Source organism: Monopterus albus, unplaced genomic scaffold, assembly GCF_001952655.1.
Source record: "Monopterus albus unplaced genomic scaffold, M_albus_1.0 scaffold27.1, whole genome shotgun sequence".
Taxonomy (NCBI): domain Eukaryota; kingdom Metazoa; phylum Chordata; class Actinopteri; order Synbranchiformes; family Synbranchidae; genus Monopterus; species Monopterus albus.
The window spans coordinates 65,464-83,002 of NW_018127907.1; the positions used below are offsets into that span (position 1 = coordinate 65,464).

Sequence of the window (17,539 nt, forward strand, 5' to 3'; positions counted from 1 at the left end):
TCCTGCCGTTTCCCCTCCACGCCGAGTTCTTATGGCTGTGATTGGAGCGCGGCGGGACGCAGGTCTATATTTCATCCTATTCATATGAGAGAGGCTGTTTCATCTCCCACACACATGTTTCCCATTAGATGTGTGTTTATTCTCCCCCATGATGTGCCTGGCCATGGAAGCCTCTCATCTCTCCGATATTGGAAATAGGAGTGAAGGTCTGCTAAAGCAAACACAATATCCTAAACCTCTCCGCTCGCTTTATGAACTATGCAGACAGTAAGACCAAAGGCATCGCGTTGATTTGATTTAATGAGAAACTGTGGTAGTTTTTCCTCATAATATTATATTTCACACTGTGATTTTAACTCAGTAATCTTAATGTGCCACACTGTTTCATGCTCTGCTGTCTCATCTTCCCTTTTCCTCCTGCACTGAAAACTTACTTTTAGCTGTTCTCCTCATCTGTCTCTCAAGTCTCCCACTGTGAAACATGACAGCCCGAACCTCCACCACATCACTCCTCTCTCCTGTTTCTGAGATGAAAGCTTTTCTTTGCAGACAAATCTCTGTGAGCCTTTTCTGCGCTGGGCTCAGGCCTATGTTGCTGCTTTTAGTACCTCTGTTTGCTGCATTTTGTGATTTTTTTATACACTTCTGATTCTAGCACCTTGCACATGTCAAGAATCTCAAAGTGCAGGCTGAGTCAAATTCTTATTTAAAATATACTTGAATGCATGAATATATTTATTGTTGAGAAGTCCATGTGCATCCAGGAGAGCCTCATTTCCTGTAGTGGCCCTGCTCTGGAATGGAGTGGTGTGATCCTTGATGGCGCCCCACATGCGGCCACCCAATAGAGCCGCCTGGTGCACTTTTACACAATGAAATGGTAGAGGGAAGGGAAATGATTTGGCTCTGTTTGCAGGGTCTGGAGCAGTTGCTTCAAAGCTGCATGTCTGACTGAGGCTTTAACTGGCCTTCTCTCTGCATTAGATGTGCGCCCTGTGATGAGCCTTTGAAGGATGCGGGCAGTTCTGCCTGGGAGATTGCTTTGCACGGGTGTTGAGACTTGCAAGTCGGTGGCTTCAACACAATTGTGGCACTCTACTCATCTACACCGGACTAAAACGTGCTGACCCGAAAGCCACAGTGTGACGAGGGAACAGCTGCTGTGTCATGTTTGGATGCACACGCATGCATAGTATATCACAGCTGAAGGTAGTGTGTGTGTGTGTGTGTGTGTGTGTGTGCACCAGCTAAGGAGTTAGCTGTGGTTGGCTTGTGCAGATTAAGGTTTGAGTGCGTTACAGATGGCGGTAATAATGATCAGATAGCCCTTGTAATGGAGACAGCCCGGTTTGTAATGGCTTCCTAAAACAACACATGGAGCTTCTTTACGAGGCCACAATCCGCCCGGTTATCACCGAGCAAATTGTGTGAATGAGAATAGCATCATGTCAAACAAGCTATTTATTAGCACACACATCACACACATTTTAATACCGACAGCCTGCATCTTGCCCGCGCTGTGCTTGTTAAAAACAAGTGTTATCAGAGGAGACACAGACTCCTGCTGCACCAGTTAGACCGTCCTCCCCTTTTACATTCGCTGTTAATGAGCCTAATGATGTGTGTCTCCGTGATTGCATCAGTCAATATGCTGTTCAATATGGGTTTTAGAAACCCACTGACAACTTAAACATGTCCGCCTGGATAAGATCTCCCATCCAAGGGAGGAAAGAAAGAGCAACTAATTTGTCTTGGATTGGATGGGACGTGTAGCGGTCTTTTATAATCATGAGCTGAGATTGAAAGCAGAGAATAGACTTGTCACTCAAATTCTGTGATAAGAAGCTGTTTTTAAGACGGAAGGCAGCTGTGTATTAAAAGCAGCGCGTCCTAGTTACAGCGCCTGCTGCTTTCATATGTGGAGATCTATTGTTTGTTTGGTGGAGATAGTTTTCAGCTTTTTTTTTTTTTTGTCTTTTTGTTGTGTTGCTTTTTGATTTCAAATTTGGGGTTTAGTTTCAGGAACATTTTAATGTTTCAGAAGGGGTTTAGTTGGACTTTTATTTCAATTTATGTGTGGAGGTATTTAATATGTTGGAGACTAGAGACATTTGGCTTTATGCTTTGCCAGAGAGTTGCCAGAGGAGTATAATCGTTTTGATATAGTTATTACAGATGTGCCTTTTTCATTTCTACTGCACATTTTCCACTTTATTTGGCTTAATCTTTTTAGTTGCATGAATTAAAACATTTCTCAACACAGTTACCCAAGATACTTTTGTGTTTAGTTCATATTGCTAACATTGGTTTCTTTACTCAGGGAAAAAAGAGCAGGCAGAGACCCCAGTGACACCGATAAAGGCTGGTTCTTTTATAAACCACACAGCATTTGATTGATCTCTCCTGTGCTCTTGATCCCTGGGCTTGGCTGATTAAACCTATCCATCAGCTTCTCTTATCAGCGTCCTAACAGATCGACTTCAGGACACTGAACTAAAACCCCTGTATTGTTGTTACACAGAAAAAGTCAAAGGCTAAGGACAGGGAGGGGAGAGGTTTAGTAAAACTCCTCTCCTCAAGGCCTTGCGAACAAAGTAAAAAAAAAAAATCCCCCTTGGTGTTTGTTTTAAAGAAACAGCTCCTGTAAAAACCTATTTTGAGATAACCATCTCCCATGCTATTGCTGTGAGGGCTCTGCACACGCGTTTTTCTATTGTGCATATTGGAATAACCTCTAAATGAGGTTGATCAGTGGCATTGCAGATTGTGACAAGAGTGTTTCCCCTCCAGAGGGAAATCGGAAAGTAATGTTTCCTGTCTGCAGAATGTCAGCTCACTACTAGTGATGTGACCTGCCCCCGGTCACAGCTCACACAGACATCAACCAGGTAATGACATCTCTTTCACTGACAGGCTGTCATTCACATGCCCGTGCAAGCGTCGTCACATACACAATTGGACGTACGCGTGCAGCGTGATCTCATGCTCGCTGGAAAACGAGGGCAGGCGAGCACGGGTGGCGTTATGAATCATCTGATTGATTTGCAAGTCAAATAACCAGCTTCATAAGATGTGCCTGTTATTTTGCTGAAATAAATTTGAGTTTCTCATCTTCCGGGTGACTGTTAAAGCAAATATATCAAGGCTACTAAAATGTGGATGATTGCATGTCACTTTGCTCTCATTTATCTGCAAGGATCTATTACCATCATGTTGTCAAGTCAATGAAAACAGCATCGGAAAAGCCAACAGATGGGCTTTTATAAGTCACAGATGTATGATTTTGGGACAGTTTGTTAAAAACAAAGACTCCCTGATCTTTTATCTTATCTGAAACTTCTTAAATTGCATTGATTTATGATTCTTAACATCCGCAAACAAACTGCATACCTAAGTTCAACAGTTTTATGATGATAGATAACCATCATATCAGACCGCAAGCTTGTTTATTACATGTTAAAGTCAGATAGCGCTGCAGTTTGCAGCTTGCTCCCTTATCCAGAAACAATCAACCCAAGTTTACACACTGAGTTTTCATGGTGAAAGAATATGGTTTATTGAAATCCTGTTGCAGCATGCCCCGCAGAAGCAGGTGTGGACCTGCTAGCTTGCCTACTTGCTGACTGTGGTTTTCGGGTGAGGGGGGTGTATGTGAACGCTCCCCAATTGCCAGACGGGAGAAGTTGCCTGCATGGCACATTCATTAACCTGGTATCCAGCTAATCTCCTGGCTAATTCATTTTGTCCTCCGAGCACTCCTGTGTATTAATATCCTCTCCCTACTGCCGCTCATGGGATGCAATAGGAGCGTAGCCATGGTGATGATTGTGTCATTATTTTGCAGTCAGATGAGTGATATCCCAGAGGACTGTAGCTGGGTTGTCCAGGCCATTTGAGAGGGGGCTGATTAGAATTGCAAATGGCCGCCAAGTGTTGTGTTTATTGTGTGTCTCTCAATATTGGAGACAATCAGGCGAATCAAAGCCCTCAGCTGGAGAGATGGGACTAAGGCACGGTGGGCCTCTCTGGTTGGCACCATGTCCTCAGCGCTTGCACAGTGCCTCCTCACCCTTCCCTCTCTTCTTCTTCTCTCTGTTGCCCTCTCTCTCAGTCATGTGTATAGGTCTTGAAGTACATGGCCACAACTGGAGAAAGAGAAGGAAAGACAGAAAGAGCCACTAAATCTAGTGCACTCAATCATCTGTAGTGTGGCAGTCTTCTCACACAGCTGAGAAATATTAAACATGCTTTATGATAATGAAAGCCCTGGCGACAGGCATAAATATCAGAAGCAAAGTGCTGAAGGATTAAAATGTCTTGTACTTTCACTCATAACACAAATTTGTCACTGATTTCATGGCTTCCTGAATCATTAGAGACAGAATAATCAGATTTTCATTAGTGGAATTTCTTTTTTTCCCTCTTAGACCTGTCTGTGATGAAAAATATCAAGTCACTGCACATAATAAGGGTTTAGGAATATTCAGATATATGTGCACAGTTCTGTTGTCAAGCCTTGCAAATGGAACCTGTTGGCAGCACACCCGTGTCATGGCTGGGTGACAGACTGCGGCACAAAGTGCCCTAAACATACATTTTCCCTGCAAATCACTTGTGAATTGTTCTTCCACAATGATTAGCCATTACCCTGATATTGACTCACTGTTTGTACAAGATTCGGTGAAATCCATCTGAAAGCCATCGAGTGCTATTGTGTGAGATGGGAAGCGGGTGTTTTAGCTCACCGTGTAATTCCCTCTGTCAGCTGCACACCGAGAGGCCTATCTTCTCTTGTTTCGCCACTGTTGGCTTTTAAAGAATGTGGGTGTATATATAATGTACATGCACATGCAAGAATGTATGTGTGTGTGTGTGTGTGCGCTCATGCATGCATAAGTTCTTGTCCGAACATAGGATCGTTCCTCGGGTCATACATGCTCCCCATATAGCACTGTGTGACCAGTCACAACAGGCATTTGTGAGGCCCAGGTTTGGGCATGCACGGCGAACAGGTATTGCTACCGGGAAATGACTGTTACAGCTAAGTTCTGTTGCAACACACATCTTCTGTTAAGCTCTCATTGCCGCAAGGTAAATGAAAAACTAAGTTAGGAGGCGTGTGTTCACACTCTTACGGAAATCCCTTAGATTTACTGCAAGCTTATACTGTGACTTGTGAACGGATAGAAGGCCAGCAAGCATCATGAGGCTCACATGTCTGACATGATATGATCAAGAGTCGCTGGTCTTGAAAGGCAACAGTCAGTGCATGTGAGAAGCAGCAGCCCACAGCTTGTTTGGACAGTGCTGTGTGCCATTGAGCTTGACAAGCAGTTGATGAGAGATCCTTAGAATTGTGTGTTTATGTGTGTACAGAGAAAAAGAGAATGGTTGAGAAGGGAGAGTGTGTGTCAGATCGCCGACATGGCCGTTTGTGAGTGTGTGAAACTGAGGAGAGAGTTCATGAGGTGACATCTCGTCAGCTGTTTGACTTTCCCAGTTTCCCAGGGAAGCAGTTTCAAGAACAATGCAGAAGAAAACCCACTAACCACTAACAATTGAAATGCCACAAAAAAAAAACAAAAAAAAAAAACTGACACTGTTTGTTGGTAACTGAATTATTGCCATTGCCGACACTGTACTTGTACCAGACACGTATCACCTACCGGACTCCTCTACTATCCATCTCCTCACAATAGCAGGAATATGTTAAAAAAAGAGTGAGTCAGGAGGGTAGGGGACGCAAGATAAACACCGTGTTAGTATTTTCCCTCCTTGTTACTTGGAATTGTCTTTCACACTGACAGATGAACAATGAAAGTATTTTGAACTTTGATGCGTGCTATTTTTTACTTTTTTACGTTTAGAACCGTGCTGTCAAAGCCAGACGTGTTCTGGCAGAAACTGATTGATTTGCTTTCTTTGCACCCTGTCTTCCCTTTGTTCTTTCAGGAAGGCTTTGGTTTGTCGCCAGTATGCCAGATTTACTGTCACTGTGTCATATTAACACCTGGTAACAACATACAGACCCATAAAATATTGATTCATCTCCCTTTTAATCATAAAGTGTTCCTATAAAATCAAATAGGAAGCAGTTCAACCTGATCTATGGAAGATTGGGGGAAGGTAAAAAGTAAATATCCTTGCAATGATCAGTAAATTATAACTTTCTGTAAAACACAGTATGGAGCCAGACTTGCTGTTTTGCCCTGCTTCCAGTCTTTATGCTAAGCTAAACTCGCCAGCTGCTGCCTCCAGCTCCTTTCGTACCATACAGATATGAGTGTGGTGCCAGTTTTCTCACCTAACTCTTAAGACGAAAGCAAATAGACATATTTCCCACAACATCAAACCAGTCCTTCAAGAAAAAAAACACCTCATTAGTCATGGGTGTCAGGTTCGTCTGGGAGATGTCTTATGACTGATCAGTCACCGATTCCCAGATGCGATGATGCCAAAATACCGCTGATCGAGGCAACTTAGCCTCCTCCTCCTCCTCTTGGTGTGTCACCGAGCTCACTCATTCCTAGCACCAGTTAGAAAAATTTGCTAACTTCAGCTACAAACTGTTGCCTGCTTTCATCAATGAGCCTTTTGCTTTGCTTCATTTTTCAGTGTAAAACTGCAGTCCCTCGAGTGATTTTTAACCATGCTGAGATAGAAGGACCATTGTTAAAAGCTGAATTTAACCATGACTGGCTCTGTCAAAGCCAAACTGAATTAAAAAAACTAGTGCAAAACATGTAGCTGTGTGTGTGCATGCCTGTTTGTGCATGTGCTGATTGAGCAGCAACATTAAAGGGCAGCTTTTCCCCCTGAGAGACGCTTTCTAAGGGCTTATCGATGGGGTTGGAGATAGAGAGCAGAAGATGGCCGCCTGTTAAACCCCAGGCAAGCTGCGTGGGTTTGATAATGCTTATGATTCTTTTTCTCTCTAGCTTTTTCTTTGCTCCCCCAAGTGAGAGTGAAACACAAATGAGTGAGTGTGAGAGATGCTATTGTTCTACTGGGAGGTTCTCCTGCTTTCTTTCCGCTCCTGCTCTGCTCTGCACTGATTACAACCTTGCATCCTGGTCCAGCTCTTGACTCTCTACTCTGCAGCTCTAGGTCCTTAGGGATTCCTCTCACTGTGAATGACCGGCCCACCCCACCCCGCCACACACACACACATCCCAACTCTGGCACATTTGGAGCGTCTGGCACACTACACACACCCTCACACACTCAGACATGTATGGACACACGTATATCTGCGCAGAGTCACACATACAGTGGGTACAGGCCAGGCAGGTTTGGCAGTGACTGGAGACTAGGCCTGTGGAGAGATCTTTAAGGAGCATGCAGAGCCCATCTGTGGCTGCTCCTCAGTGATGGGAGGCAGCTGGCTGTGTGTGTGTGTGTGTGTGTGTGTGTGTGTGCGTGTGCATGTTTGTGTGTGTTCCTGTGTGTATGAATGTGTGTTGTGTCTTGGCCAAGGAAGGAACAAGGGGAGGAGGAAAGAGGCTTCTGTGTGTTTGGGTCACAGAGCAGCCCCAGAATGTGGGCTAAACTCAGGCTGAAACTGACCCAAGCTCCCTCATCTAGCCAAGCCAAATCTCCTCTCCTTTCCTCTCCTCATCTCGCTCCCCCCAGCCCTCCAGCTGGAAGAGCTCAGCGCCTGAGCTCCGGGATGAATAAGTGGAAACGCAGAGAGCCACAGTCTGGGCCCTCTCTCGCTGTCAGTGATAGCGTGGATGACTCTCAATCACAACGGCATACACCCATGCTTGCTTAACTCCCCTGCTCTTAGAGAGGGATGGGCTCAGCAGTGACAAAAACCATGGGGGCCATAAGAAGAAACAGATTCTGCTCTTTCTCCTCCTTAATGACGTTTGACACTCCTCTTGCTCAACAGTCCTCTTCAGCCTGTTTGTCTTGTAACAACGTCCACTTCTGTCCTCCTTGTGGCGAGGCCATCTGGGCATCATCTTGTTATCGCATTACGGCCGCTGATGGTGTGATACTAGTCCCTCATGTGACAGTGATCGAAGGCAAGCATACTGAGCCTGTTTGGTGAACGTGAGACGTGTGTGTCAGCTGTGCTAGTGCATGTGTGTGTTATAGCTCGCCTGTGTGCAACTGTTATGAGTCACGCTGAATCTGATTTGCTCTGCTCTGTTGACTGAACTAACTGAAGCTAGTGAGTCTGTGTCTGTGAGAGAGACAGGGTGTCTGTGTTCACACGTACAAAAGCGGTTCTCTGCGGGGTGGAATTCAGGATATTCCGTCTGTCTTTTTTGCCTCTGACATCTTCATTTATGTCCCTCTAATGGGGACAGCCCGGAGGGAAAATACCAAGCTTTCTGCTTTTCAGCAAGTCACTGTTGCCAAGTCTGGCCTACTAGAGTTTAAATGAAACTTGGACTGAGTTTATAGTTTATCCAATACCACTACCCGTTGGCGGGTTTGTCCTGCTTTTCTATAATAAGGGTCAAATCCTTCCTGCTTTGCTAAACAATTCTGGAGCCAGATGGGCCTTGTTTTGCTTAATTTCAGGATCCTTGTGTTTGTTCGTGTGTCTGTGTGTGTGTGTGTGTGTGTGTGTGTGGCCTGCGCTAGCATTGAAGCGACTTGTTTACCATGTTTGACGTGAGGAAATCGGTGTGTGTATACACTGTGGGGCGTGTGTTTATGTGCATGTGTTTATAGTTGGGCCTTCCTAAGAACATCTGCCCCTGCACATCCTGAGTGAAGCCAGCTAATTATGTATACAAGCACTCGGGTTGACCAGCCGGCTGCAGGCGCAGGCCTATGACCAGCTCACCTTCCCACGGTGTTGCTTCAAATGCTAGAGAGGGACTGCTCAGTTTGCTGGGCTTGCGCAGTTCTTAGACAGTTCACGTGGCTTGACAACATCAGGAATTTTTCAGACTCAGCACAAACATACTGACAGTTTGATGATATGCGCCTTTCTTCCAAATATGAAAGTACTGTGTCAACAGCACTCACTGGATCTTAACCACACATCAGTAGCGACGCCATTTCAGAAGCCGCTGTTTGAATGTTTCCATTGTGAGGCTGAATGAGCTTGTGGCTCTATCTTGATGGATCTGAAAGAGATTTAAGGCAGAAACAGCTCCTGCTAGCAGACAATTGTTTAATATTGATTGACTTGAATGAGAACAGGATGTGTTTGCAGCCTATGATTACACAAAACGAAGACTGCCTTGGGCAAGAGAAGCTTTAAAGCCTCACTGCTATGTATATTACACAGTGCACAGGAGCTCATCTACTATTTGCATAACATCATTTTGTGTTCTTAACAGACTTAAGTGTGACCTCGCGATGTCATTTAATTACTATAATGTTACACGAGGAGACATAAAATCTGTCTGAACTCTGTAACTCTATGGAATATTGATTAAAACAGCTGTAAATATGGCTGCCGTATGGAAAGTGTCATCTGCAATAACAGCGGGGATGCAGCCACACTGATTTTGTGGATAATGTAGAAGAGAAAAGATAATTGGTGAGGGAACACTTTTCCTGGCGTGATAATTACCACGCTGATAGCAAGGGGAATAGAGTACCTGTTGTGGCGATGATTGTGTGTGCAGTGTGTGTATGTGTGTTTGTTTTTACTCAGGTGCTTGTGCATTTTACAGAGCATGAGAGAATGAAAGAAAGATAAACAGTTCGGCTGCAGAAACAAGACAAGAAAAAGAGGTACTATCTGCATCCTGGTTGTTTGCATGTTCCCCTGGTAGAGATGGATTGGCCTGTATATGTAGCAAAGAATAATTGATTTTAATTGATATGTATGGCATGTTCACGTTGCTGCTCGGGAGGAACAAATCAATTTGATGCCATTCTGTTAATATGAGCCGTCTCTGCCTCTTTCTCTCACAGTTCCTGTGCCTCGGGTCCATTCATTCAGCGGTCGAGGCAGCCTGCCAGTGCAGTGCCCGGGGCAGAGGCCTGAGTTGACTGGACGTGGGTGGAGAACATGGGAAGGGGGAAGGGCTGATTTGAGGCTCAGTATGGGGCTTTGAGTGGGCCTTATGTAGGCGGTGTTTTATATGAAAGTCGGTGAGGGCAGGGTGCTTGAATAGGGGTGGCTGGGAAGTTGAACTGGGAATGTCCAGGATGCACCCCACAGTGCTTTTGTGTGCTCTCACATCCGTGCATGTGTGTGTAAGGGGAGGTTGTGGTGGTGGTTGGGGGGAGTAGCATATGTGAGATCATGTGCTCATATTCACCATTGGAATGTAAAAAGAAAGAGGAGGGGGTTCTCCTCTCTCCTCTTTTCTCCTCTGCTTCGTTGTTTTCTGTTCTCTCTCCGCTGTGCTGTAGCGTAGGCCTGTTTGTATAAGCTCTTTACAGGGTTGAGCCTGCTGTGGAGCCATCCAGATGAAACAAAACCAACCTCATTTGGTTGTTTTGAAAATGATTCTCTTTGTTTTGTTTGGTTCAGGCAGATCCACCTCGTTTGACATGAGGGGAATAAAGGCTCTCTCATGTTCGGGGTCATTTCCCAGAAACATCGTTTGTATCTGCACGGCTCTTCCTCTGTGCACTCAGACTTCTCACATCAACAGGTCTTATAAAGTCTCCAGACAACATGAATGAAAGATGCAATTCAACCGCCCTTTCCCCCCTTTTTCCCTTTCGACCTCCTCAAAAGTACAATAATCTTCAGTCACTCGTCTCCTCCTCTCCGTTGCGTTGCTGTGTGTAGCACCGGAGTGGCGCTGATTAAGCCAACAGAGAGACAAAGTCCCAGCCCACCAGTTTAGTTTCACATCCTGGACTGGAGCTGGGCTGCAGCTTGCCAAGTGGAGAGCTTTTAAACTGGGCTAAACACTAATTGCTGCCCTATTTCTTTTATGTTGCTTCTTTCCCATCTGCGATAGCGCTTCCAGACCTCCACAGCAGCCAGAGCCTCATTATAGCAGACAGTTAACAAAGGCTGGGAAACAGAAGCAAAGAATTCACTTAGGATAGCTATCTAACCGCCAACTAGGAGGCCTGCTCGGAAAATTGAATCAATGACAGGGGCCGGCTTGTGATTAAATCCTTCAGGGATATTAAGATATTAAGATTTTGGAAATCTTAATTATTCATCTAAATTGTTGCGGCTCGCTTTGATAATGGAATAAATGGTTGTAAAACTGAAAAGTGGGGTGGGAAGCTCATTATATTTTATTTTTTGTTTTGTTTTTTGTGAGTCAGAGTTAAGTATTTTTAACACGTTTGAGACTGAACAACAGTTCCCCTACAAAGATACAGAAAATAAAAAACACTTGCTTGTTGAGTGAGACAAATCAAGGTCTAATTGTGATGTTTGTCTGGTCTTTCTCTTTTCTGCTGGGTTCACACTTGTTTTTCTGAAGGTGTTTTTGTGTGTGTGACTGGGTGTAGAGAGAGAGGGGGGAGTGAGGGAGGCGACGGAGAGGGGGGATGAGAGAAAGCGAAATGAGGGAATGAGGTGAATAAGAGGGAAGGATAAAGCGAGGGGGAATGAGATTGGGGAATAGAACTGGAGGGGGCTGAGATTGGGGCGATAGAGGGAGGAACAGAGAGAAGTTGGGGCGGAGAAGGGGTGGTCAGAAACTAAGCCTAATGTTGCCATGGAAACTTGTTTATGCCTCACTGATGCATCTTGTAGATCCAATTAGAGACCGATTGTGTCTGTGTCTTCATAGACACATGCACGTGTACCCAGGCATGGCTTGCATGCACACACACACACACATGTACATGAAAACATATGTACATTTATACACACACACAAACATATGAGCACATGTTGTTTTGCTGCTGAAAACAGCAAATTGTTGAGAGAGGTATAGGACAAAGGATACCCCATGTTCTCTCTCTTATCAGCTCTTGAATCAGTGTAGCCCCTCCCCTCACCCGCATGAGCATCTGACAATAGTGGGGAAATAATGTCTCACCCACTTCCAATCCTCACACGAGAGCTCCTATCCGCACATGCTTTCATGACATGATACTCAGCCAAAAGGTGGGGTCTGATGGACAGGGCTCTGACTAGATTGCAGTATTCATGTTGTGTCTCTTTTTGAACTAAACATTTTATTTGGTAGTGCCCCTTGTCCAAGAAGAATGTCTATGAATGTTGAAAAGGCCTTAATCCAATCATGTTCATTTTCATGGGGGGTATATCTTCACACAGTGGGACTCTTTAAATCTTTATTTCTTACCATGGCTGGCTGTTTGCCAGTGTTTATCATCAGAGGAGGAATGACAGCGATCATAAGCCCCTCTACACTCACACACTCCTCTATCAGTCTCTTTCAGGAGGCATCACAGGCCTCCTTTCTCCAAGACTGTCTGAGGAGTTGGTTATTTAGTGGTGAAATGATGTGTGTGATGATGAAATGAGGCTCTGTAGATAAGGTGAGATTGCACTCTGAGAGAAAAAGAAAGCAGAGACAGAGAGGGGCCCAGCCCCTGATGTCTTGTTAAAATGTGAGGGATCAGAAAAAACAACAAATGCATCGCGCACTACTAAATCTTGCTTAAATCCGCTGGCATGGGCAGATCTAGCAGATAGCTTTGGTGCTGCTCTCACTTACTGCGACCACAACATACACACAAACACATGCATATACACACACACACCCGTGGTCAGTCCGGCTGTCTGGGTTAATGCTTGACTAACTGGGACAGCAGAGCTCAGCCATGTTGACATTTTAAGCCTCAAACAAGTCCAGAACAATGATTCAGCTCATCTACCCCCCCATCAGTCTGCAACCTCAGCCCACTTTGCTGACCAGCTAGCACACACATGCAGATGTGCATAAACATACAAACCACTGCCCAAACACACTGCAAGTACTCAGGGTACCCCTGCCCCCAGTCTTCACACACATTTACACACACATACCGGGTCTCCTCTTGTTTCTCACTTTTAGTGAATAAAAGAGAACAAGAGCTGATCTGACTGAGATGGCAGCAAAGAGTGAGGAGGAGAGTTACAGTAAGGCAGAAGGATTATCTTAATCCTCTACTAGATGATCATGGCAGAGGGAAGATGAACCAGGAAGTCTCATCCTCCCTGTCTGACCCCTGCTCTGTTTTCTTTGTGAAACTTGGACCTCTCAAGCAGAAGCAGCACAGATATTATGTTGAAGCACCGATTTCATGTGTAATTTTAAAAGTATGAAAAAGAATCTGTGGCTTTTTAAAAAAGATGTAATTCTATCTGTAGCCATTTCTGCCGCAGCCATTTTGTGTTTGGCCATCTTGTTTTCTTCTTTGCAGACTATTGATATGCTTTGATTTAGATCCAAGTATGAGGAGGAACTTTACAGGATTTGTGTGAAATGCTGTGTCGATTAACAGCGAACAACCTCAAGCTGCTACATGTAGTGTTTTGTGGGTCCAAATTAACTGTACTCTGCCTAAAAGCCCATGCCAGACAAATCTAAACCCATAACTCCTTTAGCTCAAAGTATTAAGACTGTGTAAACTGTTGTTGAATTATGTGGCGGCTTTTCCAGACTTCCTTTATTATTTGTTAGTAACAATTCTTCTTTTTTCTTGTGCCCCAGGTTTCTGCCTGGAAAGGGCCTGGTGATCTATCCAGACATTGGGGACAAGCTGGATATAATCTGTCCCAAAGCAGACCAGGGCAGAGACTATGAGTATTACAAGCTGTACCTGGTGAAGAGGGAGCATGCAGAAAGCTGCAGTACGGTCCTTGATCCCAATATCCTGGTTAACTGTAACAAGCCCGAGAAGGACATCAAATTCACCATCAAATTCCAGGAGTTCAGCCCAAACTACATGGGCCTGGAGTTCAAGAGGAACGCCAACTACTACATCACCTGTAAGTCTGCCATAAAAGATGATTACTTGTTTATATTTTAATCTTCATTTAAGCAGAAAAGCTTGGCTGAACAATAAGAGTAACAATCTCTGCTTCACACTCAGTTACACACAGTCACGCCTGGGAGTTTCCTAGTAAAACTGTTTTAATACCACCGTGCCTCTCTTATGGCACAGCGGCATTAAATGTTTATGGTGGAAGTTTTCCCTGTTATTAAGGGACTGAAACTGGCAACTTTGCCTGAATCCTCAATGCTTTTTAAATTTGGAGCATGTGTTTATGGAAAACAGTTCCACTCTCATTTCTATTTGATGCTTTATATTTATATTATTATCTGCTACTTCCCACAGAAAACTACTACACTTATAACTGTACTGTAGCTAGCATTAGTTACACATCAACCAGCTTCAGCATTTAAATGCTGGTTTCGTGTTAATACACCGGCAATAATAATAATAATGCTGTGATGTAATGTCATAAAATGAGGTAATCCTTCATCTAATGAGTCTGTCATTTATGAACAGTTTCTTATAATTTCATAGTAGCTTTCTGAAAAGAACCATGTAATTTGGTTCGACTTATACTTGTATAGAGACAGGGTCTGCTTCCATTTAAGTGCAAGTATAACTCGGAAAGTCTTTTACCCAATGCACTAGGGATGTCAGTAATTAACTGATTGTTGATTAATTGTTGTTAATAATTAAATCAACAAAAAATATATCAACATATTGACAGGCATGCGGGGCTGATTGTCCGAAAATGTGCTGTGCTTTGCTGTAGTACCTGGTTTCCCTTGCTGCTTAATGAGCTGGAGTTACACATGTATTATAAAATGAGTGCACCTGTGGCAGCGCAGCTTTCTGTGGTCACTGTTGAAGTTTGGCATGAAGTTTCTGCTGAGCAGTTGTCTGGCGGCTGCCCGGTGTAGCTGATGTCTCAGGCTTGGTTAACGCAGGCTGGGAGAGGAGTGTCAGACAGCACAGAGCACTGCTGTAGCTGCGCTAACAACATCCAGGAAACACATTCCTCTAATTAAACATGCTTCCAGCAAAATCAGCACAGAAATGATGACTAGTAATGTGCGGGTCAATCCTTAAAATATCGTTACTTCCGATCCCAATGTTTCCTGTTCTATGATCGATTCCCATGTTAAAAGGTGGCTATTTAAAATAAGTAGGCTAATTTGGGGTAAATGCATATTTCTTGGATACCTAGATTAGCTTTACACCCATAATAGTCTGTATTTACTTCAGAGCTCTAAAACCCGATATCACAAGGAAAGCCTCCTCCTAAATATGAGAGGATAATTCATGAACGCACACAACTCCTGTTGCTGGTCAGGAAGCTACAACAACACATAAAAAACTTTGACAAATAAGCTACGTTTTCCCCAGTGACAATACTTCAAATCCTTCCTGCCATGTTCGAGCCAGAATATGGAGTTGGACAGCATGAACCACAACAGTATTAACTGATTTGAATTTCTCCTCCTTAGATAGGTAAACAACGGTATATGTACCTATGAGAAGAGATTTGTGACACTCAAACAAAGTGGGTAATCAAGAAACCCCATATTTTAACTGGCATAATCCAGACATAGTAACTTCTACAAGCCTTACAACAGTTTTCTCTACAGAAACAACACATTAATGGACATGTAACATCTGTGTTTTTTTTAAACTTACTGTCAAGTCCCACTGAGCAGTGGAAACATCACTCCCTTTCAAGTAGCTCCAAGGTCTGTAAACCGGTGGTCGCTGCGTCTTCCCCTACACATCCCTTGCATTACAGGCGAAGAGATAGTGTTGCACCAACAATAACATCACGGATCGTTAGAATCCACTCACCAGCCCACAACACATCATATTCGATAGACACATTGGTCTCAAGCAGTCAAAACAAACAGGTACTGTGTTCTGGAGGAATCCTGCGTTGATGAGCTGATCATTCACCGCCCCAGGGTGCTTCAATGGCTGGCTGCTTGTAGGTTTCAAGCTGCTCCATTCACATTAGCTAAACCAGGTACAATAAAACAACGATGTCAGGCAAGCTCACATGAACGCGCACAGCCAGGAGAATAACTATTGCACAAGACTTTACATAGTTGGAAAAATTTCTGGCCAGTGAGAGTTTACAAGACTTGTATAAATCGAGTTGCTTCATATAAGTACAACAACAAAGGTACACCTCATTTTAACATTGTAGATAAGTCAGAAAACACAGAAAAGCACACCATGGGCACTTTAATAAAAGCAACAAGCCCTTATAGGCTAGATACACCTTATAGCCTATCTCCTCTCCTCCATCAGTCTCTTTTGTCTGAACTCATCACTTTTCCCTCATTTTGTTGCACAAAATATTAGTATTGGTGTAGGTATCACCAATACCAGCCTGAATTTTACTTGGCATTGGATTGGAAAGGAAATAAGTGGCATTCCATATCACTAGTGATGACAGCTCTGCTCCGAGTATAGATTCTGTACTACCTTCTGTCTATTGTTTTATGCCTGCACAAAGAAGCAATTTACAGCACCATCATATTGCCTCATCCAGTTTTCTTGCCCCTGTCGCTTCCCAATTTGTCCAGGAAGCCCAGTTCATTTTAGGCATTCTCAAAATGCATCTGCCTCCAGGTTGGTTAAGGTTAGGGCAAGATGATTGAGTAAGGTGATACCACACTGCTGAAAATGCTTCTTTGTGCATGTGTAAAACAAATTTGGTAGGCAGTACAGATTGGGTAATGACAGCCCTAACCATAACCACTCCAGAGGTAGCTGCATTTTGCACGTGAAAGAAAATTGGATTTTTCAGCATGGGTCCAGTAGCTACAAATTAACTGGTGGCAGTAAACGTTGAAAGACTTCCTGGACTGATCAAGTTAGTGGCAGTATTTGTGCATCTGTGGGCCACCAGCGGAGCCGGTATTTCCAGTACCTACAGTGCACAGCCACTCCTGTCATAACATATGCAATTTGTCTTACATAAAACCAGGATTGGATTTTGTCTGGCCAATTGTGATCTAGCAACTGACAGGAGTATAACTAAAGCTGTGTAATTTTAAACAGTCATTAGTTTGTCCTATTTAATTTGTAACTCAAGTGTCTTGTTTACTTCATCTGTTTTTTAAATTCCCAATTTACTCAGATTTTCTGGTGAACATAGATCATGTCAGTAGTTAAAATGGTTTTATTATGGGCAAATTTATCTTATGAATTATTAACAAACAACAGATTACTCATTATTAACATGTCAGACTATTGATACCTACAGTTCAACTGTTCAATGATAATGGACAATTATTTGTTTTGATTTAAATATTGCTTTTCTTTCATGGAAAATAATTTTTCCCTATAATTAATAATTTCTGCAAAATGATTAGGAAATTAAAGACCTAAAAAGGAAAACATTTTTACAATAATACTCATGTATTTGTACCTAATTTTCAATGTTGCATCTTTATGAGTAATTTTGCTTTGTAGTATTTATTGGACTAAAGGTTCTGAATATGTCTTGTTATAAATAATAAAATAATATAAAATTAAATTGTAAAATAAATAAAAACAATTAAAAAAAATGCTGCACTGTCTGGTACTCTGCTGGGATTCATTTTTATCCTCCCTGTCCTGGATATCAGCAATGCAAGCTGTTTCAGTGTAGTGTGTCCGAAATGCTGGTGGAGGGGGTGCTGCTGCAGAGTTTGTATCT

General features: G+C 43.4%; 1 protein-coding gene across 1 annotated transcript in view; it reads left to right on the forward strand.

Annotated features, from left to right (window-relative positions):
* Positions 1-17,539, forward strand: part of efnb1 (ephrin-B1) — a 60,541-nt gene that overhangs the window by 10,536 nt on the left and 32,466 nt on the right. Inside the window, exon 2 of the mRNA XM_020595568.1 lies at positions 13,557-13,834. Within this exon, the coding sequence (XP_020451224.1) occupies positions 13,557-13,834 (278 nt within the window). The remainder of the gene's footprint in view (positions 1-13,556; positions 13,835-17,539) is intronic.